This window comes from Dissoconium aciculare (assembly GCF_010015565.1).
Source record: "Dissoconium aciculare CBS 342.82 unplaced genomic scaffold K489scaffold_21, whole genome shotgun sequence".
NCBI lineage: Eukaryota > Fungi > Ascomycota > Dothideomycetes > Mycosphaerellales > Dissoconiaceae > Dissoconium > Dissoconium aciculare.
This window is the reverse complement of record NW_022984971.1, coordinates 64,710-88,481: the sequence shown is the minus strand read 5'-3', so window position 1 is coordinate 88,481 and position 23,772 is coordinate 64,710. Positions and strand designations below refer to the sequence as shown.

The 23,772-nt window shown below is 53.6% G+C and overlaps 7 protein-coding genes across 7 annotated transcripts; 5 read left to right on the top strand and 2 right to left on the bottom strand.

The window, feature by feature from the left end:
- Positions 1–106: 106 nt before the first annotated feature.
- Positions 107–591, top strand: K489DRAFT_129847 (uncharacterized protein). The gene has a single exon (XM_033599034.1). It carries the CDS (start codon positions 225–227, stop codon positions 468–470), a length of 246 nt encoding a protein of 81 aa, XP_033455209.1. The 5' UTR covers positions 107–224; the 3' UTR covers positions 471–591.
- A 986-nt stretch (positions 592–1,577) lies between these two features.
- On the bottom strand, positions 1,578–3,861 carry K489DRAFT_346799 (ENTH-domain-containing protein). The gene is made up of 3 exons (XM_033602342.1): positions 3,622–3,861; positions 3,443–3,554; positions 1,578–3,386 (listed from the first exon to the last, which is right to left on the bottom strand). The coding sequence occupies exons 1-3, from the start codon at positions 3,701–3,703 to the stop codon at positions 2,021–2,023; spliced, it is 1,560 nt and encodes a 519-aa protein (XP_033455208.1). The 5' UTR covers positions 3,704–3,861; the 3' UTR covers positions 1,578–2,020.
- Positions 3,862–5,356: 1,495 nt separating this feature from the next.
- On the top strand, positions 5,357–6,192 carry K489DRAFT_328016 (uncharacterized protein; the record flags this gene model as incomplete). The annotated part of the gene is made up of 3 exons (XM_033602029.1): positions 5,357–5,594; positions 5,659–5,828; positions 5,893–6,192. The coding sequence occupies 3 exons, from the start codon at positions 5,357–5,359 to the stop codon at positions 6,190–6,192; spliced, it is 708 nt and encodes a 235-aa protein (XP_033455207.1).
- Positions 6,193–7,163: 971 nt separating this feature from the next.
- Positions 7,164–11,205, top strand: K489DRAFT_374507 (uncharacterized protein; the record flags this gene model as incomplete). The annotated part of the gene is made up of 2 exons (XM_033603531.1): positions 7,164–9,829; positions 9,888–11,205. 2 exons carry the CDS (start codon positions 7,164–7,166, stop codon positions 11,203–11,205), a joined length of 3,984 nt encoding a protein of 1,327 aa, XP_033455206.1.
- An 891-nt stretch (positions 11,206–12,096) lies between these two features.
- On the top strand, positions 12,097–13,716 carry K489DRAFT_385129 (uncharacterized protein). Its single transcript, XM_033606021.1, has one exon. It carries the CDS (start codon positions 12,460–12,462, stop codon positions 13,246–13,248), a length of 789 nt encoding a protein of 262 aa, XP_033455205.1. The 5' UTR covers positions 12,097–12,459; the 3' UTR covers positions 13,249–13,716.
- Positions 13,381–16,292, bottom strand: K489DRAFT_413952 (subtilisin-like protein; the record flags this gene model as incomplete). The annotated part of the gene is made up of 3 exons (XM_033608106.1): positions 13,381–14,031; positions 14,079–14,490; positions 14,560–16,292. The coding sequence occupies 3 exons, from the start codon at positions 16,290–16,292 to the stop codon at positions 13,381–13,383; spliced, it is 2,796 nt and encodes a 931-aa protein (XP_033455204.1).
- Positions 16,293–18,406: 2,114 nt separating this feature from the next.
- K489DRAFT_365218 (uncharacterized protein) lies at positions 18,407–23,522 on the top strand (the record flags this gene model as incomplete). Its single annotated transcript, XM_033602717.1, has 6 exons — positions 18,407–19,003; positions 19,172–19,355; positions 19,605–19,837; positions 20,849–20,902; positions 21,056–23,345; positions 23,439–23,522. The coding sequence occupies 6 exons, from the start codon at positions 18,407–18,409 to the stop codon at positions 23,513–23,515; spliced, it is 3,435 nt and encodes a 1,144-aa protein (XP_033455203.1). The 3' UTR covers positions 23,516–23,522.
- Between the last annotated feature and the right edge of the window lie 250 nt (positions 23,523–23,772).

Here is a 23,772-nt window from a genome sequence, read left to right as displayed (position 1 = left end):
GGCATCGGCCGATGGGCCAATTCCCAACGTGCATTATCGCCATACCCGATTCAACATTCCGGTCATGGCTCGCTCTTGCCCTTGCTGCTGCTAGACACGCACGCCTTTCGTGATCGCCCGACGAATGAACTCGTCAGGGTCTTCGTGGTACCAACGCGAGCTGTGGGCAGAGAGAGCTGCGGTGGCTGCCAGATGGAGCACAACCTCGGAACGGTGGTCATGGAATGGTCATCACAGTGATGATTGTATACCTCCAGATCTTGATGAAATGTGTACAATGCATGCAAGCGGTGCCCCTCTACGACATCGACAAGCACCAGGGCAACTCGGAGCTCTGGCCTCATCACAGACAACAAAATATTGGTGGGGCAAGCTGTTTGCCCCATGACGCACGGGCTCAGGGTTCCACCCACTACACCTTTTTCTCCGATCCTAGATCAATCACCTACCAAAGTTCAAGGTTCTTCTGATCCAAGAAGACACTGAGCCGTCTGGACTTCTCAGGTCTCCTCCATCAATGCTGCAGGTGCCATTTTATCGAAGACTACTGTATTCCCAGTCCGAATTTGGCACTGCGTTGGAAGTTCCCTCAATGGGATGAATGGGAACATTTGCCCGATAGTCGGTCCGCGCCATCGTCGTTACAGATTTCGCCCGTCAATAACCGTCATATTGACATCGTCTTTGTATGTACAACTCGAAGGGCGGGAGTTCAAACAGAAATACCAGGGTCTTCGCCTGTCAATGCCCGAGCAACGTCGGTCCACGTCCCCAAATCCTGCCTCGCAGTAAAATAATCCGATACAGGGATTGAGAATAAAACACACTTGAAGCACTTCCAATCCACATCCTTCTCCCGACGTCATCATGATGATCAAAGAGTAGGACAACATTTACCACATAGATGCACCGCCGATGCTGTGCAGCAAAGTCGTAAGAATTGTCATCAATCGTTCTCTGGTTCTCCAATGCGCTGCTCCATACGGACAGCAATGCCGTTTTGCACCGTGGCACGAGTGAGTCGTGAAACGCATCGAACCCAAAGTCTCTCGTCGCCGGCGCGTCCACATACAGTATGAAGAGACAACCCATCCCACCCCACCCACGTGCAGCCTTGACAGGTCGGAGGATGCGAACGCCATGAACTTCGCGGCCGTCCCAAATCTCCCCGGACCGTGGTCGAGGCAACACGCACAGCGGCTATTCTCTCAACCCATTCATTCATCATCAGTCAACGATCCCTGTTGTGTCGGTCGTCGTCGTCGTCGTGCTGGAGCCGCAGTCGTTCCGCTGGCCGTCACACCTCAACTTCAATGATTCTGGGACTGCAGTTCTCGCGACGCGTGTTCTCCCGGGGGAAAAGTTCTGGAGATTTGCGACTCGGATGGCGCGGTCTATCGTGGATGGCAGGCTGGTACACTTCAACGCGCACTGTCGTGAGCCTTTTTCCGAGATCGAGTCGAAGCAGAACACAATTCTACTCGTCATGCTTGCGGCCCTGACATGCCCAAGACAATGCTCTACAACGTGCGTTTTCGAGCTCACTCCTCGCCGAGTTGTTATTGAACATGGTCTCTCTCGTGGATGATTAGCGCCTGTAGAAGTGCAGCCTGCTTGATGACAGAAATAAACAAAATTGTACTACGGGTGATCGTTATGTCAAGAAGTCGCGCTTTCCTGCGCTGCAAGTTTCGACTGATATCTCATGGACCACGTTTCGATCGCTGAGAATTGCTCGCCATTCTTTTTGTCTATTCCGTTTCTCCTCCAACATCGCTAGACTATCGAAGCACGAACTCGTCATTGCATCACTCGACTGGCACTCCCACAGCCATCCACGCACAACCAAATGAGAACTCTTCGCAATTTGAGCCTCCAATCGTGTTCCCAGCCGAAAGCCTCGTCGGCGCCGAGCATCGATTCCCGATGCGTCGTCCCGAGGCTTGCTGACTTGAGATTCGGTGTGACAACACGCCCTGTCGTGAGAGGAAAACATGCCAAAAGTTTCCGTTTACTTTCCTCAACCAAGCAGATCATCCAATCCGTTGCTTCCGGTCGAAGGCTTTGCAGGTGCTGCCGGGGAAGCCGCCGCTGCGGGCGCGCCGTAAAGTCCAGCCTGTGTTTTCTGCTTAGCCATGTCGGCGATGGTCAGACCCTTGTTGCCCGTGGTCGCGGACTTCTTGGATGAGCCAGACAGCAAGCTGGCGAAGGCATCGCCGCCTGCACCGCCAGTCCGGGCGGCGGGCTTGTTGGTCCCGGAGGAGAGTCCGCCGAATGGGGTGCTGGTGCCTGAAGCGGTGGCGCTGCCCGCGGTAGGGACGGGCACAGAGGTGAAGTAGTTGGGTCCAGCAGGCTGGTAGCCGCTTGGCTTGGGTTGCTGCTGTTGTTGCTGTGCAGCCGCCGGTGTTGCGAAACCCGAGCTGGCCGGAGTAGGGGCTGCGTAAAAGTTGGAGTAGTTAGGACCAGATGAAGCTGCCGGCGGTGGTGAGAGGACGCCCGAGGATGACGCAGACAGAGCCGGGGTAGATAGTGAGCTGTAGTTTGGCTTCGGCAGTGGTGCAGGCGCTGCGTTTGAAGCTGGCGCAGCCGATTGGAAATCATCAAAGTCGTCATCATCATGCTGAGCTGGTGCGGGCGCTGGCGGAGCGCTTAAAGCCGACGAAGCAGCCGGCGCAGAAGTAAATGTCGCAGGCTCATCGTCACCAAATTCAAACAGATCCACCTCAGGCGCTTTCGGCTTCGCTGGTTCGGCCTTCTTGGCGGCTGATGCTGTTGCTGTAGGTTTCTTGCCTGCACTTGCATCCGCTTTCCGTCGGCCAGGCGCAGCATGAGCGCCGCCATCATCATACTCGTCATACTCATCAAAACGCTCGCTGCCTCCTGTCCGGCCTCCCTCGTTGTATTCATCGTGGGCCTCGCCGCCGAAACCGCCACCGTCACCATAGACACCACGAGTCTGTCCGCCGTATCCACTTCCGAATGACGGTGTGCCGCCACTGCCGCCCTCGAATCCACCATATCGACTGCTGCTGGCTCCGAGACCGGCGCCTGCGCCACCTTCAACACCGCTGTATTTGTTTCGCGTAGTTCGAGCCTTTTTCCTCTCCGCGCGAATCTTCTCGACATCGCTCAGAAGATCGGTGAGCTCCTTGCTTCGGTTGCGGACATTGAGTCCCTGATCCTTGCCGTTCTGGTCGATGTAGTGAAATTGTCGAAGCATCTTGAGAAGCGAGAGGTGCGAGCGCGCATCGTCAATAACTCTTTCCGATCCATTTTTGACGAGGAATTCCATGAGTTGAAGCGCCTTGTAGATCTGCCGCCATTCCTCTGCTGACTTTTCGGTAAATCGCTTGTAAATCATGGGCATGATCTCGTTCAGGAGCTGACTGGACGCAGACTTAGTTTGCGATCACGATTCCACAATCACAGAGGTATAACGTACTAGTTGAAGGTGCCGCTCGCAATTTCTTGCATCAAAGTAGACGACGCACCCCAAGGTTCATTGTTTGTGGCTTCACGGACTTTCGCCTCCATTTCCGTGTAGTTCATGACGGCTGTGACACGGGTTTAGTACAACGCACGACAAAGCCATATTTCGCCAGCGTCCATTGCGCATCCTACCATTTTGCACTTTGCGAATACTCGCTTTGACATCGTAGAGACTCAGGTTGCTGACCTGATCTCGAAGGTTGTTCCAATCCATTTTGACGGCGATTTCGCGAGTAACTCAGTTCATGTGATTGTGTGAGTGGCCTGCCGACCAGACTGTGACGTCCAGAGAACGTTGCGAAGATTAAACACTGCTTCGTCGAGAATGGATGCGGCACAGAGGTCCTCGGTTGCGATGTTGTTCTTCGTGCGGTGCCGCACAGGGACAGACAACTGGACAAACAATATCCAATCGGGGTTGCGAGATGCGCGCGCGGGTACAGCCGCAGACCCTTGATTCGTGCCTGACGAGCGAAACGCGCCAGCGATTCCGTGAAGCAGACTCCAGAATGTGGTTCGTTCTTCTTCTTCTACAACGTTAGAATACATCTTCACCGCACTTTCATCAATCTCGGTGAGCTCCTATCAAGGTCCAGGTCTACGACTTGAACTTGTACATCAACTGCATTGGTGAGTATCTTTGCTCCGGTGTGAGATGTGGCCTCTGCAGCATCATACCACTCCTGAAGCTTTAATTCCGGGCATTGGCTGATGGCGTCGATGACGACAGTATCAATATTTGCGATTGTTCCATTCCATCAAAACCCTTGGTGAGTCCATCTCAATTAGATCTATGTCAGTCTATTCAATGGCACCATGAGGCGCCTTTCCGTCTTGAGAACAAGATTTGGCTCTTTGCCTACGGATTGGCGGTATATCTATCAGCGCGGCAACACTGCACGACCCAGCTCGGCCAAGCTTGCTTGAATGCTTGAAGCTGGAAGTGCCATTTCTTGTCGAAGACCTGGCATGGCGAGCGGATGCATGAACGGGCAGACCAAGAAAAGCATCTCCATGATGATGTGTCTTCTACATGCGTTGAACACATTGGGAACGCATGCTTCGAAATTGCGTGGCGAGGAATTGCATTCAAAGTGCTCATTGGGATTGCTGGTTGAGTCCTGAGTGCGCATTCCTCATTGCAGTCTACTACACACATTATTCTGCTTCAGCTCAGGCGCTGCTGCCATGTTCGGCTGTGAGTCAAACTTGAGGCATCGTCCCATCTTCTTGATGGCTCCTGGAGGGACACAGTGTGCTCCGTCAGCAATAGAAGATGGCAATGCACCACAGTTGAGGCTTCTGCATTTGCGATTGGACTTCTGCACCGCTATCCAATGGCTCGGCTTGTCAGAAGATTGCGTGCACGCTCATTGCATGTACCTCATGACGTGCCTTCAAGGTTGCCCGAATTCGTTACAAGCACCACAAGTGGCCGACCGTGAAAAGCGAGATCGACGACCGATGATGATTGGCAGAAGTCGCTTTCTCTCGCGAGCAGGAAAAAAAAGAGAGTTTACCCTGGCTGACGTCTCGTCGTAGTGTACAACAGCGCCCTGCAGCAGCTTGCCCTATTACAGTGCTAGGTGAGTTACCCACTCGTCTTGTTGCCCCACCATCATCATCGTCGTCACAAGCGAAGATCGTCATGAGCGAAGGACGCGCGCGCCTTGCCCACGAGGAACGGCGGCGTTGTTGCATGGTAACGGCGAAAATGCGGACGCCCCTCCCCAACCGACCTCACTTTTTCTGTCATTGAGGGTTCATTTGCCCTGTTTGTTTGGGATGACCCCGCCATTGACGCCGACACACGCATCCAGCTTTTTGAACCCACTTACCGAGCATCAGCAGCAGTAGCTTGCCCGCCATGTCGTTGCGTTCTTCAATCGCCCCTCTGCGCTCCGCCGCATCCGCCTACAATAAACAGCCTTTCACTTCGTCTTTTCTTTCTCAACGACTTACCTCCACAACACCTTTCACCCGCAACTTTTCAGCATCTACCGCCAACATGGTTCAAAAAGTCTACTTCGACCTGACCTGGACCGGTCCTACCATCAAAGTCGACGACAAAGGCACCACCATCTCCAACGACAAGACCAACAAGGGTAAGTTGCGACCCATTGAGCATTCAACTTGATGGTTTCCACTGACAATCTCCTCGCGCCATAGAGCAATCTCAGCGTGTCGTTTTCGAGCTCTTCGACGAGGTTGTCCCCAAGACTGCCGAGAACTTCCGCGCCCTCTGCACTGGCGAGAAGGGTTTCGGCTACGCCGGCTCCAAGTTCCACCGTGTCATCGGAGACTTCATGCTCCAGGGTGGTGACTTCACCCGTGGCAACGTAAGTTAATGCGCATTCGTTCAATCCGTTCGCGAACGCCGGAGCTGACAGAACGATGCTGTAGGGCACTGGTGGCAAGTCCATCTACGGCGAGAAGTTCGCCGACGAGAACTTCAAGCTCCGCCACGACAAGCCTTTCCTGCTCTCCATGGCCAACGCTGGCCCCAACACCAACGGCTCGCAGTTCTTCATCACCACCGTCGTCACCTCGTGGCTCGACAGCCGTCACGTCGTCTTCGGCCAGGTCACTCCTGGTGACAAGGAGGCCTACGCTGCCATCCGCTCAATCGAGGCCATCGGCAGCCAAAGCGGTACTGTCAGCACCAAGCCTGCACCAACCATTGCTGCCGCTGGTGTGGCGTAAACAGTGTAAGAGTTACGAATATGGGACTAGCTATCTGGTCGAACAAAAAGCAAGATATGGTTCAATGTGGTTCCCTGCCACGGTATTCGACTCCGTGAGAAAACGATCTCTGGCTTGGCCTGCAGGGGCATGTTATTGCGTCACCTGGCAGCCATGAACCCGCAGTGACGCGAGTTGATATCGAACTATTTTAGAAAAGTGCATTTTGTTCTTCTCGTGGTTCTGTTTCACTCTTTGTCAGTATTGTTATAAAGCGTTGCTGTGACGATCGATGGCGCATCCGCTTTTGCCGCCGACGTGGCCACTTATCCCATGATCGAAACCACCCAGATACGATACCGAATCCCATTATCCATCATGCAGCAATTTGTAAGTCGTAAGCGCGTCGCGACAGTGAGCGTTGCGCAAGTATACGGAAATGCATCAGGGAAACTGCAAGCTAACGAATGTCACGCGTTGACGCTCTCTCCAATTCCAAGGTTGGCATCGAGTGCTGACATCGAGGAAATATCGTTCTGGGCAGACACCGACAAATTTGCTGGCCGTGGACATGGGCATATTACATAGCTAGCACAGAGTACACGACATAATTACCCCACTGGCTGTTGAGTAATGCAGATGACGGCCTTAACAGTTTCATGGCGAGATAAATTGATTGAGAAGACCACCACGCATCTTATCTTTTTTGCTCGTGGGTCGGATCACGATTTGTACTGAAACGTCGTGCAGGCATTATGACCATGTGTCAACCGGTCTCGCGGGGGTCAGGCATGCATACGGATTCGAACATGCAAGGTGGGGCATCGTGCATCTGGGACGGCACAGTGTATAGTACTGTCGCACAAAAGTGATACAGGATCGCACGGACGATCAAGCACTCGGAGCTGGGCAGCGCGGTAGTCTTTCATAAAGCGCGGATGTCAAACAGTATGAGAACATAATCCTCAAGACGCCTCATCATCCGACTGAACATGGCTACTTCTGACGAAATCGCTCCTGTCACCCGATCATGTCAAGAAGCAATCAAAGAAACATTCAAGCACGTCCTGGATAACCCCGAGCTCCATGACTGGCTCGAAGTTCAAGCGGCGGGTCTCAATTTGTGGATAAATGCCCTGGGAGTGTATGCTCGACAGGAGCTGTCCATCGCGCGCCGATTGTCAAACAATAAATTGATCGCCACGACTGTTGTGCAACTGCTCAAGGCATTCCGTGGTAACTTCAGTCTGCTACAAGATGCCATACTCAAAAGAAAACCGGTCGCGATCGCAGTGCAATACGATGATGGATCGTCCAGTGACAGCAGTTCCAGTGCAGCATCGGCCGCCTTTGAAGACATCGTCGATCGTCAGCAAAGCCGAATTCAGGACAACCTGCGCCACCTGACAAACATTGCCATGAAGCTCCGCCGCGAAGGGACGGAGCGAGCGGCGGCACGAGCAGCAGCATATCAGCCTCTGGGAGATGATGGTGAACCTCTCGAAGACGAGTTCAGGTGCCTCATAGACAAAACGCTCCAACGCGCATTTGACACCTCTCAGGATGCTCGGCACGGCGATGCAGCTCTCGTTACTCCAAAGAGTGATCCTGTTGACACGAACTTGGGTGCTCCGCAGTACCGCCTTCCTGAATACTTACGGCAGCGACTCAGGACGACGATGCTGGACAGGTGGCGCCGGATCGCGTACCAGCAGCATCATTCGGCTGGCTTAGCTAAAGTAGCAGAGCCTCCAGTAGTCACCCTAGAAGAAGACATTGATGTGCGCGATGTTTTACAAATCGAGGCGGACACTACTGTTACCACCGTCAAAACTCAAGCACCAATCGCAGAAGGAGAGGAACAGACATCCTGGTCAAGGGCACCTAAGACGACCGCAACCGAAACTCCTGCAGACTTTGTCCTTCCCAAAGAATCCGAGCTTTTGCCCAAGGCCCCAGGCACAGTTGCAAGTTCGTTACGCGCGGGTCGATTGAGTTACCCTTCAAAACCTAAGGTGAGGACGGATACAGAAGTCTTTCCATGCACATTCTGCGGACAGCTGCAATCTACGGAACTACTCAAACGAAGAAAATGGGAGAAACACGTGATGCAAGACCTGCAACCATACATATGCGTGTTTGAGGATTGTTCCAAGCCATATCAAAGCTACCAGACCACCGAAAAATGGTTGCAACACTTTGAGGATGCTCATGCCCAGGATGGATGGCTGTGCGACAAATGCCCCGGCGGTACCTTCGACATGTTTCTCACCCCAGGAAGCTATACCAAACACTTGAATGAACATCATGCCGATGGTGACTTGACCGCCGGAGAGATCGCTGTCTTGATAGATTTCGGTCGTCAGCGGATCAGGCCCAAACTTCCATATTGTGTGTTTTGTGGCTTTGAGCCAGAGGAAGGCTATCTGACCGAGGATGAATCGCAAAGAAGGATCATAGATCATATGGACAAGCAGCACATGCGGGTGTTCGCTCTTGATTCTATGCCCTGGGATATTCCTGGGGCCGCCGAAGATAGTGCCTATCGCATTACCCATCAGAATAAGACCGACAGTAACGAAGCGAGGAGTATGATCCTTGGAGACGAGGATCTTACACTTGAATATGACCAGCTCGATGAGGAAGAGAAGGACAAGCTTGCCAATGATCCATCTCTTCAACGATTACTCCAGTCTGGCTCATCGAACTTTGAACAAATCAAATCGTATACAAAGATGTCTTTCGATAACAAGAGCCCTGCTCAAAGATTGCTTGACAAAATGCAGATGTGGCCCAGTGCTGACAATTCAGATTCAGAAGCGGTTCTGTCGATTGCTCCCGCGCATCGCAATATCCAAGAAAAGAATAAAGATGCAGAATCCCTGGCACGCGTCCGGTACGATGACGTTATGGATTGGATTTCGCCACCCAATCAATCGTCAATCCATGAATCTTCACGGGCACAATGCGAGCCAGGGACCACGAACTGGATTCTTGAAACTGACGTCTACGAAGCATGGAAGGCTGGCTCAATACGGCACATCTGGTTGTATGGTGGACCCGGATGCGGAAAAACAATCATGTGCTCCTCGATCGTGGAAGATATTCGCGAGTATTGTAAAATCGTTTTGAACGTAGGGCAGGCGGTGTTCTACTTCTCCTTTACGGATACGTCCAAGCAGTCCATGGATAGTGTCATTGGTTCTGTGGCCATTCAACTTGGAACGAAGGAGCCGGGTCTATCGATACTGTACGATGCTTACCAGAGCTCCGGCCAAACCCCTCCAACAAGTGACCTATTGGCTCAAGTCTCACAGGCAGTAGCGAACTCATATGATGAGGTATTCTTCCACGTCGATGGCTTGGATGAATGCTCGTCATCACCAGATGACGAGCACTATTTGTTACATGATCTAGAACGCTGGCTTGAGGGAATTCCCCAGATACGATTAATCATCACGAGCCGCAATGTAGTAAGAGTTCGTCAGTTCGTACAGAACATAAGCGCTGTCCCGCTAGAGATGAGGAATAACCAATTGAATGTGGATATACAGACATATGTGTCTCTTCGACTCAAAGAGAGTCCGACACTATCGAGGTTATCGCCGTCAACCAAAAGCATGATCCAGAAGACGCTCGTGCAAAAAGGCGGTGGAATGTAGGTCTTAGTGTGGCGTTCACAATATTTTGAAATCCTGACATTCTATAATAAACAGGTTCCGATGGGTAGATTTACAGCTACAGGAGCTCGAGCGGTCTAGATCTCTAGACGAACGTCAAGTCTTGAATTCACTCGCTGAGTCAACAAGAACTTTGGACGAGGTATATGAGCGCTTGCTTGACGACATTCCATATCCTCAGCGTTCAGCTGCGCTGGAACTACTTGGATTTATATCATTCGCCCAGTCCCCACTGTCATTCGAGGAGCTCATGGAAGTGCTAGATATGGACATCCGCAGCAATATGAAGGCGCTGCAGCCCCTTGGCTGGCGAGACATACTACAGTCTGTATCGCGCCTGGTGATAGTGCGGAGAGACAAGGATTCAGATACGGAGGCTAACAGCCAAACTGGACCCCAAGACTTGTATCCAGTAGGGTCTACAGTCCGCCTATCGCACTTTTCCGTCTATGAATTCTTGAAATCGGAGAGGATTGCGACGAAATGGTTCCATCTCGATCCCGTGAGAGAACATGCGCACATAGCTGAAGCCTGCCTCGCGTATCTTACATACTACAGCGACTTTTACAGAAAGGGGGAAACCAGAAAGCTTTCGTTTGCCTTCAATTTCCTGGACTATGCGAGCAGAAACTGGTACTTGCACGCTCGACTAAAGGAGAACAAAGTCGACATTTCCAGGGAGGTAGCATTTTTGACGTCCGAGAAATACTTGCATGAGTGGCTAGCTCTACATGAGCCCGATGAATCACGACAGAGCCGATTCAGAGAATACAATCGAGAAGAAGTGGGCACAGGTCTTTATTACGCATGTGCTTGTGGTCTGCCAGACGTGGCCAGATCATTGCTCGAGGCTGGACATGATCCAAACCTTCAGAAGGGCCGCTGTAAAGTTCCTTTGGAAATTGCAGCATTGAACAATTACATTGAAGTGATGACCGAACTGCTGGATCATGGAGCCAACCCCGATGCACCAGGAAGCCTCTGTGGATCCGCAATCAACGCGGCGTCACTCCGCGGAAACGTCGAAGCGGCGGAACTATTGATTGGAATCGGTGTTGACATTAATTCCCCTTCCAGAAGCCATCACGCCGTCTACCAAACCTCCACCGCAAGACCACTTCGATTCGCAGCGTCGAATGGTCATATTAAGGTAGTCCGGCTGTTGATCGATCACGGCGCGGACGTTAATGGGTGTGATGAGGATGGACATGGGACCGCACTTGAAGCAGCTATGCAGGGACGACACTATGAAGTAGCCGAATTCCTCCTCAAAAAGGGTGCGGTTGGCAGTGAAGAGACGCACAATAAGATGGACATGATGAGGTCCGACAGCAGTAGAAGACAGACTCCGTAATATCTACATGCTCAAGGCTATGCGTTTGACACCGATGATTTTCGAAGCGAGGACACGAAATAAATAGGGGCGTGTGATGGGCATTCTTGTGTTCGTACGACCAATTTGCTTGTTGGTTTCTTTAATCTATTCGTATGTTTTGCATCTCCAGAACAATCTTCAGAGTTTGAGGTTCGTGATGGACCGACGCCAATGAGATGGATGGTATTACAAGCTTCGGCATTTCAATTCTGTCAATTTATCAGTCGAGATCTCACTCGCGCATGCGACGATCAATCTGGACATGAGGCGCGGGCCGCCATCCACCCTGCTTGCACGCCACCTCATACGCATCTGCTCTCTCTAGTATCAGCCATCCTTGTCCCGGCAGCAATTTCTCTTCGAGCAGAATGCGGCGCACTGGACATTAAATTCGCGATGAATTGGGGCGCCGCGAAGGGCAACGTGATGAGAGCTGGGAGACTTGCGCAAACGACGCCACGATCACGCCCGCGCCAAAGGGGCGGGCCAGCCCTTGAGACGCGGACCGAACCCCTGACAACCTTGGAACCATTACCCACGGCACGTCACGTTGTTATCATCATCATCCATGGATCAATGCCATTTCCGAAGGCGGCCAAGGACTCTGACAGAGCTCCAGGATGTATATATAATGCCATCTTTTTTGCACCCTTACGTCCCTCACCGGAAGCGAGATTCGACGTGCTCTGAATGAGCCTACAGGATGTCGTTTGAGACAGCCGCCCCCGCATTGACGTTCAATCAGAACCGCTGACATCTAAATTTCATGTGCTTATCTCAGGCTCTCCGTCCCGGGGAGGCTTGGCTCAACATAATGCGAGCTCCAAGCAAATCGTGCATGTTCGGTGTGAGAGCTGGAGTCCCTCACTGTGCTCCAATACTTGCGGAGCACGCGATTCCGTGTAGTCTCTTGATGTCTAAAACACCTAAGGAGACAGCACACGCGGCCATCCCGCAGTCGAAGGCCATTCAGCTGCGATGTCTACCCGCGCGGCTGGGTCCCGCGTTGAAGAGTCTCACGCTGAAGGACGACAACATTTCATTCGACACCATCCCGGCATCTACCGAGTGGGCGCGGCGGCAATGGAAATATTTCGTGCACCTGCGACAGGATCGTAGCATTTTCGCCCGGAAGAAGTCGCCGTCTTGTATCAAAACATTTATGTAATAGACTGACGTGCGCCTGAACATGCGCATTCTGTCCTCATCTGTCACAAAAAGACATTTGATACCATGAATGCTCGTATCAAAACCTACATGCTCGTGCCAGAGTTCAGCTATCCGCCTGGGCAACGGATAGCTCTGGGCACAGTGCTCTCGCTCAGCGACGCCACAAAATTACCTGACATCGACGATCCGCTGGAGATGTGCGTGCCTGTAGCGGAAGATCGTATCACGCAACAACTTCAGCGACCGTTCGAATGGAACAGCGATGACGCGACAACCACGGCGGCGGGCGCTACTGCAGATTTGTCGTTCTTCACCGGCGTGGGCGCAGGCGTAAAGGGCGAACATCACACCTCGCTCGGTTTGAAGATCAGCAGTGAACTCGTTACGAAGACCTGGTTCAAGCCTACGCCGCAAGAATTGACGAAGTTTCTATCCGATCCTGCGGTCTTTGAAACGCTCCAGGAGCGATCGCGACCACCGTTGTATCTCGTGACGGGTCTGATGGTCGCCGGCGGTGCAACAATCGAAGACAGAGCGGGACAGCGTCGAGGCGGAGGAGCACATGCGAACGCCGATCTTACAGCGCTTCAGGCGCCCCTCAATCTGGGCGTGGAGGGAGAACGAAGCCGGACCACGAACACCAGCGGCAGGACTACCATTGAAGGCGAATTTATCCTCGCTTATAAGCTGTTACGTTTCAAGAAGAGGTTTTTCGGAAAAGTTGAGCAGAAGACGGAGACAAAATGGGCACTGTTCCATGATACGGTACCGACGGAAGGAGCGGTCACTTTGGACGAGTATCTCGACGACGACGATCTCGAAGACATATTGGTTGGTGGTGATGGCAGATGACGCTGTAGGCTTTCGTTGGTCGAGTTTGCACGTATTTGTTGATTTTCCTGAAATACTGATCGCGACCTCGGAAAGCATGCTCCTTCCCGAATGTCAAAATTCGGCACATCCGAATGTATCAAGAGAGTCGAGTCATGCGTCGATAGCCTCAAGAAGGCTCTCGATGATTGACATCGCCGTCCTGTTCTTATTGAAGACCGTCCAAGGCGTCAGATAGTCGTAGCCGTCTCGAGTGTTTTCCCCCTCGACCATGAGCCGTAGGACGCTCGCCATGTTACTAGCCTTTCCAAGAACGTTGAGTTTGGCTCGATAGTCGTCCCGTCTCTCATCGATGCTCTGATCTGATTGATCCATGTGCCTGTGCGCAGCGATGTACTTGTCTTCACTGCGTCTCAGCACGGAAATGATGACTGCAACAATCGCAGCGCAGACAGGCGTTGCGGTCGAAGTACCCGACTTCCTGATTACCCCATGCTCGTGGGGCCACAGCGCCTTCACGGCAGTGCCGAGTGTAGCGAAGTTGTCTGCTCGCAATCTTGCCGTAGGATTTCTTTGGTATTTGTTTCCAATCCCGGTCGCTGCGTAGATGCTGAGGACTTTTGCATCACGGGCTGGCCAACTTGCTTTCGCATTAGCACCACAATTTGATGCTGCGGCAAGCAACACCACATTGTTCTGTTCTGCGCGGGCTAGAGCAGCATTGATGGCCGGTATTGGTTTTGGGAAGCCGAACGACATAGATATCACGTCGACTTTCCAGACGTTCACTGCGTGTTCAATGGCCTGTAGAACGTCAGCGGTCGCCGGAAATTTTACTATCAGGCACTTACGTTGACAATGCGATCCACTGCGGAGGTCCTTTCGTTTTCGCCTTGAACAAGCTGCTCTTTTCTTCCAGCAAAGACTTGTGCAACGTACACATGAACGTCAGTCGAGCGTGTCGCCTGCAGGAGAACGCTGGTGACGTGAGTGCCGTGGCCGTCAACGTCATGAGTACCGAGAGGCAAGGATTCACCTGCAGCTGTCGTCGTGCCGATCCAAGTTCGGCATTCCTTAAGTCGATTTTGGTACGCGCGCTTGTAGTAGTCTTTGGTCATTTGGACGCCCGTGTCAAGTATCGCCACATTGACCGGTCGTGCGCTATACCGCTCGTCGACTTCTGGACAGAGTTCGTCGATCTTGTCGAGCATGGTGGAAAAGCATTTCTGGAGTTGATCCATATGGGCGTCGGCATCTCTGCCACTAGGAATTGGTCAGTATTGCGAGTGGATGCTATCGACGTTGAGCTCATCGCCCAGATTCAATTATTACCTGCTATCCTCGACTCTCTCGTATTCGTTATCGCCGTCGTGCAAGCAATACTCAATTGCGGTAGACTGAGGTTCAGCAGGGCGCATCGGTGGTGGTCGCAAGGTGATTCTCCTGACTCTTCGCGGCCTTGCGACTGGAGGCGCAGGAAACACATCTTCTGCGGCAACATGGAAACCAGTGCATACTACATATTGTAGCGGAAGAAGCACCTCCCTGATGAACGCATTACGCGCCCTCTGATCTTCACGGATGGTGGATATTTTGTCTGAGTTTGAAGATGGCTTCTGAAGGCATGCATTTATCGCCCATGTCCATGGCCGGCCGAGAAGATCATCCTCGCAACTATAAAGTGCTGCTGGAACGTTGTCCCATATGACTTGATGCCCAACCCAGAGTTCAAGTAGGAGCCTTCCAAATGCCACAAGGCTGGGCATATCGTGATTGATGAGTTGTTCGACATAGTTGAGACGAATTTCAGGTGTATGCTTATCGTCCCTTTGCAAGAATGCAGCAGAGAAGAATGCTGGTGGAGGTTTGTTGACGTCAAAATCGTTGGGAAGCATGACGCTTGAACGATTGGTGTAGGGCCACCAACAGCCTCCACTTAGGTGAAGGTAAGCATAAGCCAAGTACAAAGCAAGCATCAAACGCTTTTTCTTGGACAAGGTGTATACAGGATGATTCGGAGCTAGTTCAAAACAGGGTGACAGCGGCAAAGACGGCAGAGGCGAGTTCTTCAGAGCGCTTGCTTGTCGAAGCTGCTCTGTGGCTTCCAGGTGCCAAGCATCCGATCCTGACGCTACCCGGATCAGATCGCCCGTGGCTACACGATGCAGTGCGGAGCAAAAGAGCTCGGACGGTGGCATGTCACCTCTCGCTCCCCTGACATGACCCTTGGTTGCCATGGAAGTCTGATATGAGTCGCGCTGCTTTTGGTATTCGAATGAGGTGTGTTTCCAACCGTCGGCCTCGTCGTCTTGTGTGCGGAAGTACATCGTTCCCATTGCGTAGCAATTGTCTGAGGCAGGTGGAGCATAAAACGAGAACACGGCGTCCTGGTGCATACGATCCGTGTAACATTCGCAAATCCATGTCTTGGCAAGAGTCTGGTGAAATTCCTCGACGTTTGCAAACAACGGCGTTTCTAGGAGACGTTCGGAGGTCTGAACCTGATCTAGAAAGAGCTCCTTGGCACTCTTCTGGGGCTTGACCAATGCCTGGATCTCCACGAGGCAGGTCTTCATCGCGGACAAGAGAGGCCGTCTTTGTTTACTCTTTGTCTTCGTTATGTTCAGTTCAATGACGAGCCAGCTCGCCTTCTCTGCCGTGGTTGCTCCAAGCGCAAGTTTATTGTACTGGTCAGTCAAGCGCTGCAGCGACATAAATGGGGCCTCAGGTTCTTCAGACTCATCGTCAGAGCTAGACTCCCCTGACCTGTTAACAAACTGCTCCTGGACCACATGGAGAAGGCCGCGGACTGCAGAAAGGACGCCTTCGCTGTTCCATGTCGATTCTTCCTCAATGTTCGGCAAAATGGCTCTGAGGGTGTCTGAATCAGAGTGAATTGTAGCAAAAAATGCCCCGTAAAGTTCGGTATCATCCTTAGCTTCCAGGCGTTGTCGTGCTCGTTGAGCAGTGGCACCCTCGTCAATGATCAGATAGACGGCTGCCTCTTGTAGAAGGTCGATGACGTTCCGGAACAGAGCGAACTCATTCCCGCAAGCACGCACCATGCTTCATGTCACGCTCCGACGTCTGAACGTGATCGACACAGTAAACCATAGCTGTTCTCATGCAGTAATCGCGGGACATGAAGCGGGTTTCTGTCGGTGGCATCACGTGATGGACAGCCAACCATGACTGTGAGTCGTCACTCGATGCGTGCATGATTGGCACATCACATGTATGCATGCTAGTCGAGCACGGTCGATGCATATCGATGGCATCTCTGTTCACGGGAACCATGAATCTGTTTGATCATTGGCATTCCACAGATGAGGTCTGACGAGTGTAGATGCCTACACAAGGCCTTCTCACGTTGTGCATCCGCTATGACCACGGCCCGCTCGGGGGGAGCAAGCACTGGCGCGCGAGGCGGGGACGGGCAGACTTGAAACCAGCAATTCAGACATCCAAGGTTACTGTATTATCCGAACGTGGAGCGATGCCAATCGGCGCGCTGTAGTGGCGGCGAGGGCGGTCCGACGCGAATCCTGCGCCGATCCAAGACTACCTAGGTACCTCTTTACATGGATTTGTACAGCCATGGATCTCAATCAGGCGACGCATGTCAGGATTAGGCGAGAAGAAGTCCCCTTACCCAGGTACAACACTCAAATACTAATGACGACCTTGGAAGTCTGTGGGGCTCAAACTTGAAATTCTCGTCGGGTCATTACATGATCAGGTAGTCCTTTTGGCCATCTGGGTCCGTGACGGATTAGTATGGGCGTTGTCAACGATGAGGGATCATCACGCGCGCTCAACCGTCATCGAGGCGGCACACCAATGCTATCGGTAGTTGATTTGTACTGATTGTAAATTGTACTGAGACATGAAGCGAAATCCACAAGACAACCATAAAATTCATCGCCCTCCGTAATTGGACCACGTAATGTACAAATCGCCGAACTCCGGTCGATGTTTGGTCCTGACATGTTGACAGGACACGGCAGGTTTCGTGATCTGTTATGCACGTCGAATGCCAGCAGCTTCTGCAACACAAGATCAACAGCGGGAGCGCGAGGCCGGGTATGTATGGTCACGTGATGAGACCCATCGATGCCACTGATCTTAGGGTTGAGACCGGAATTTGGGGCTCCAGATTTTCACATTTCCACTGTACAGGCAATGAAAATAGTCCAGCAAATAACCACAATGACTGATGACGCCCGGTGAGAGGTCGTGAGATCGCAATGACAGATCCCCTCGGTCCCATACATATTTGGGTCATTTCGCTCTCACTTTGGAATCTGAAGCGGGATGACAATTGGATTCTGACGGCGTGAGTTTGGTGACAAGTTAGTTCCAAGTCCGGTCGTATCTGTGGTGATTATACCAGAAATCTACTCAGGTGGGTAGGGAGATGGGTAGATAGATGAGTAGATAGATGGGCAGGTACGGAGGCACCGTTTGGGATCAAAGCGATTTGTGCTCGAGGACGACAAGTAGAACGAGAACAATTCATGTGCCCAGGTGTGCTTCGAACCATGTGACGACACATATACTACGTACATAGCAAACAAACGTCTAGCTGGTCACCGCAGTCGGCGACGGGTGTTTGAGCTTCGAGTGTACCGAGAGACACCTGGAGTATTTTTAGCATGAAAAAGCGTTCGTCCAGGAGTGTCAAGAAGACCCTCGTTTCCGAGACAAACCCCTTCACTCCGTTCACCCTTCACCCTTCTGCGCTTGGGCTCCATTCGACTAGTAATACTTTGGGCTGCTCCCCCGAGTCGCGCCGCCGGCAAACAATCATCACACTTCGTCAGGCACGGAGCCGTGAGAGCCCCACATTCCTGCTGCTGCTACTACACGCGCGCATAAGCCGTGCCACTACCTAGTACGTGGACATATCCACCACCACCACCACCTGCGCACCCACGCACGTTCTCGTGTGCGAGGCTACATAACCGACATGCTCGGTCGACACCTTTCCTCCTCTGCCTCAACATCCCGAATGTGTGGTCGAGCGGTGTCGTTGCGAGAGCCTTTTCCGTAACCCGACTTCCCCAATTTGCAACCGTCCCCCGCTCCACCTCACATTCGGAAGCACGCGAGCGGGAATTTGGCGTCGTCACCCATCTGACCGGAGCGTGAATTACGTTGTTCCTCCATTCGTCTTGCCATGGCCGACGATGACTCCAAAGGTAGCAAAGGAAAAGGCTTCCTCAAGAAAAGCAAATGGGGAAAATTGTTCAAGGAGGACGATGCCGGTCCCACCTTGAAATTGAGTGACGATGTCGTCGACTTCCTGAAGCCCTCCACTGAGAGCGCCCGGTTTGCTACCATTGCCAACCCTCCACCAGCGCCGAGAGGCCCGACAGCAGGCGGTGGCCCGCCCAAACTCAGTATCGCTGTCGCCCAGCGATTCCCTGCTGCAAATGAAGTAGTTCCCGCCGCCGCATCGTCCAACCATGACGGACCGGCTTCACCGCTACCCCCGACGCTGTTCAATGGACAGCCCAAGAGACGGAGAGGGTTGAAATTAGTCGTGGGTTTCGCGCGGACACCACCTGATATCATGGGAGAAGGAGGAGACGAGGCGCCGGATCCACCCAGCGAAATTGGGCGCCAGAAGGCTGCGTTGACAAGGTCGGTGTCGGAGAGGCGTGTCCCTTCGGAGCCGCATCAGCAACAGCAGCGACAAGATATCCCGCCGCCTAATCCCGCACACTCGCTCGCTGCAGGGCCCTACAGCACCAGCAGGCCTCCTATCCCCGCAGTTCAACAAGAACTGCCCAGGCAGATCCCCCAACAGGTGGCTCAACAGCAACACTCACAACAGACCCACCTCGCTTATCAGCCGCGCCAGTACCAGCCGCAGCACCAGACTAACCAGGCTCCTAGCAATGGACAAGCAGGGTATGGAGGAAACGGGACCCGCGACCAGCCAGATGATGTGCGGCCTGGACCCCTACGTCGTGCCAACACATCACACAATGAGGTCTCACCGCCAGTGCAAAAGCGGACTGCCCCACCACCCGTTGGACCGCGGCATGTGCACAAATCGAGCCTGGGACGTGTACCAACGGGATTCACTGCTCACATTCAGGATTCACCTGAGGATCCAGTGGGTCCATCCATCATCGTGCAAGATCATGCGGAGCCGAATGAGCACGAACGGCCACCGTCCCGCATCAGACCTACCGTGGATACCGGCATGGGGATCGGTGTCGTGAAAAAGCAATATTCGGGGCTTTCGCCGACCACACCAATCTCACCCGCAGCCCTCAAAGCTCGAACAATGCGCACGAATGAAGGCGCGACATTCCGCAGGGCAAGCATGCTGATGCTGCGGGACGAAGCAGATGAGGATGAAGAAGGTGGTGTAGGCGGGGGGAGCAAAGTGCAACAGATTGATTGGGAGCAAGAGCGAGAGAAAGAGAGGGAAGCAGAGAGGGCTGCAGAGCGGGCGGCCGAGAAGGAGAGAGCAGAATTGATGGAGAGACAAAAGCAACACGAGGCCCAGTCATACCATCAATACGGCCAGCCTTACGGACAGCAACCGCCACCCCCTGCTACAGGAAATGCTCGTCCGCGAGTACCCACTGTCGATGTACCAACAAATGACGAACTCGGGTCGAGATCACCACGAACTGTAGATTCGCCTACCGAGCACAATCCGTTCGCAGACCCGAAGTTCTTGAAGCGCTCTTCGCGGGAGACTGCATCTGAATCTCTGAGTACATCAATTCAAGGTGGGGCAGCCAGCCAACAACGAGCACCTTCACAATCCTCCCAAACCCAGCCGTCGTCGTCAAGGCCAATGCACAGCTTTTCGAGACCAATCCAAGGCGCGGATGCCTACTCTTCCCAGCAACAGCAGAATCAACAGCAGCGGGCGCGTCAGCCGTCACAGGGGCAGACCCTCGCAGCAGATCCTAGAACACACAATGGCTCCATGAGTTCTACCCAGGACGCTCAGCGGCCTGTATTAGACATCAACCGCCCATCGCCGATGCAGAGCCTTATCCAGCAAACACGACCTCGAGTGGATGCGACCATACCATTGTATCAATCACAACAAACGCAGAGCCCTGATTCATACTATCAGCCTTCGCAGAGACCGGATCCTCGTGGCGCCGCGCAGCGATCGTTTCGCGGTGACGAAGGAACAGGATACGCTTCTGCAACAGCCGGAAATGCACCGAATGCGGCTTCTACACAGAACCAGCCGGGTCCCAGGAGTCGCCAGTATTCCGAACCTCAACAAACACCAGCTCGGGCTGCTGACGGCTTAGCAATACGCTATGGGCCCTCAGGTGAGCAGAACTTTTCCTCCAGCCAGCACATGCAAGTCTCGATGGGAGCGAGTCGATCGCGAGATCCGTCTCCGACTGTGCGTGATCGTGCCTACACCCATAATTACGTTACGCAGCCGCAGCGGCAACAACTTTCTGTGGACGCGAACGGTAGCGAGTATTCGAATGACGCCTCGGGTCGAGCGCCGCATACGCGAACAATTTCGCATGATTCTGGTCCATCACAGAGAAACTCACCAGCTAGCGCCACTTTGCAACAACCCCCCACCGTTTCTCCGCGATTTGCACATCACTTTGCTCCGCAGCCCGCGTCGGGCTCATCGCCTCGAGGTCAGACGTCCGTCAGTGCAGGTCAATCGGTCAAAGGGAGTTCGCCCAGTCTTCGCCAGCAGAGCACCGAGCAATTGCCTCCTGCCCGTTCATCACCGATGAAACAAATGACGCCTACGGTGACTGCGGCGCCAGCCACTTCTGCTCCCCAAAGAAAAGCTTCGGATACAAGCCAAAGCCAGCTTCTGTCTACTGGCCGCCCTCCCCTGGTCAATCAGATTTCGCAAGAAGGCAACCCGGCCGCAGACGCTGCGTTCGCCGACTTTTGTGCTCGTGTCGCGCATATGCGAGGCGTCTTCTCGCTCACGGCCGAGAAAGAACAGACCCGCGACAAGAGCTCTCCTTCGAAATGGTTACGCGCTGCTGCGTGGTGGTTCCTCAAGGGTAAGGCTGGTGTGGAAGGCATGATGCGCACGGTATCAAGTCAGGATCCTGGCCAACCGCGTCGTGAGCTTCTAGCTCAGCCGCACGTGGACCTCGCGAAGGCATGGTGGATCATCATGGACCCGCTACAACTCGCGAATTCATCAGACGGTGGACCGCAGAATGCCTCCGCCGTTGCTCTGCGGTCTGCGCTCAAGTCAGTGTGCTTAATGATGGGCCGGAATGGTCTCCTTCCCCCGACACACGCTCTCATCCAAGGACAAAACACAAATATCTGGCTCGAATACCCTCGCTTTAGGGCGGATGTCACCGCCATCTTAGGTGGCGACGATTACGGCAGCACTCCATCTGCTTCGGTTGATGCTTTCGAAATGATGCCATTGGGCGATACACGCGACTACTTCTGCTACGGACGCTTTCAGGTTGACGCCTATATCAATACCGACGACCCTGAGACTGATCGGATTCCGCTACCGTGCATGTTCTCCATCATGCGCAGTCGGCGCGACTACCAGATGGATATCGCCATCGTCACTCAAAGTGATCTGATCACCGTGCGCGTGTCACCACGTACCACTGAGCGTCGACTGCTGTCATGGTCAGATGTGTCATGGAAACTAAACACATCCGGCATGGTCGTTCATCTGCCGCGCAATCTCGATCTCAACGTCCGTCTGCAGGAGCGTGACTATCGCTACGTTCGCGGTCTCGCAGAGTACGCGCGAGGTGTCGAGCGCGATATGGTCGAGAACGCGGACGAGAAGTTGGTGTATGAGACTTCGCTCGCCGAAGTGCAGTATAGCGACTCTGCCAATGCTCAGGCGTTTCCTTCGGAGAAGCTGCGGGGTTGTACTGCGCTCATCTATGAGCACTTGGTAGAGGAAGCTGATGGCAGCGGACGGCGCAAAAAGCATCGCGGGTTTCGCTTTCTGTTGACGACCGACGTGGGCCAAAAGACATTGAGCAGTGTCACCCACGACCTCGGTCGGAATTCGCCCATTTATGTGGAATTGGTCTCGGATAAAGCTGCGTCGGCGGCAAGTGGTCAAGCGATCCTGGTCCTGCGTATCCGTGAAGAGAATCGACAATGCCGCGCTATCATGACATTCTCCAACGCCCAGGGCCGACAAGCATTCTACGAGGCCTTGAATGCTCTCGCAGTGGGCCCCGATGAGACCATCGTTGAAAAGATTCCCCTGACCGCCCTCAACATTGAGCCTGTCGGAGGCTCATCATCTCAAGCAGCAACTGTCGCCCTTCAGAACTTGCAGTGGCAGAAGCTTGGAGTGACTAATTTCTATTCGGACGATCCGAACAATCGCTTGGCCGGCACCGTTGAGTCAGAATCATTGCGGATCCTCCTTCGCCACACAGCTGGCTGCATTGTCGACCGGCTCAACCTCAGCAAAGGCGAATTTCTCCTCCGCCTTCCCGCTTCCTCCAGTGGCAGCAACGCTGGCAATGCTATCCAGCTTCTACGTCGGGCTCAACTCGACATGACCATCTCTATCGACGCTCGCGGGGTACCCCAGCCCGTCTCTGAAGCAATGGCCCCCCTCCTCCATGCTGTCCAACAAACCCCTACAATCCGAACCTTCACCTTCGCGTCTCCGGCCGACCTGCACGCCTTCCAAGCCAGCTTGACCGGATACGCCGTCCACTACGATGGCACCGCATCGACCCTGGCGATCGCCCGGCGCCGCATGGTCGTCCCGATCTACAAAAAATGGGAGGCTTCACACGTGCGCATCCAGGTAGTATCCAAGGCCGCACATCAGGCCGACGGCGGCGTCACCCGCGTCCTCGCTTTCTTCCCCGACGGCTCCTTCTCCCACGCCGACGCCTTGTGCTTCCGCGTCCTGGGCACGGACGTCTTCGAGAACGTCAAGGGCAGCAAAGGGGCGCCGGCAGCCGTCAAATTGGTCGACGCGAAATTCAGTCTCCCGCACGACCACGGCAACGGGAGCGACGCGACAGAAGGCGATTTCGCGTTCCCCGAAAAGGTCCGACGGCGGTTCGTCAATCTGGAAGGCTTGGACTATGCAGAGGAGCACGACGATATCACCGTGGGCTTTGCGGACGAAGCCGGTAAGCAAATTTCCATTCTCCTCCCTGCCGTCCTTCCCGACGACATCTACTTCCTCGTGGAATTTTTCCCTTGCTGACCTGTGTTGAATCCAGAACGCGATCGCTTCAGTTGCTCCTTGCCGGGCGCCACGAGCGTGTCGCGCGGTCTGACGCTCAAGCGTCGGATCTAACCCCACGCGAATCCCTCCCTCCCTGTGAAGCGGGGCCTTCCGATTACAAAGAAGCGACCGGAATCTTGTACGACGATATGAATGGACGGTGGAAATGGCGTGATGACGATCGCTGTTGGAAACCCCCTCCGCCAAATGTTCCGTTTTCTTCTTCTTTCACCGCCGACCTTCTGGTTGGGATGGGCGGCTGCGCATTCCCTGGCTGGCCGAACATGGCGGGCACAGAGGAGGCGTAATGTAGTTCGATAGACATTCTT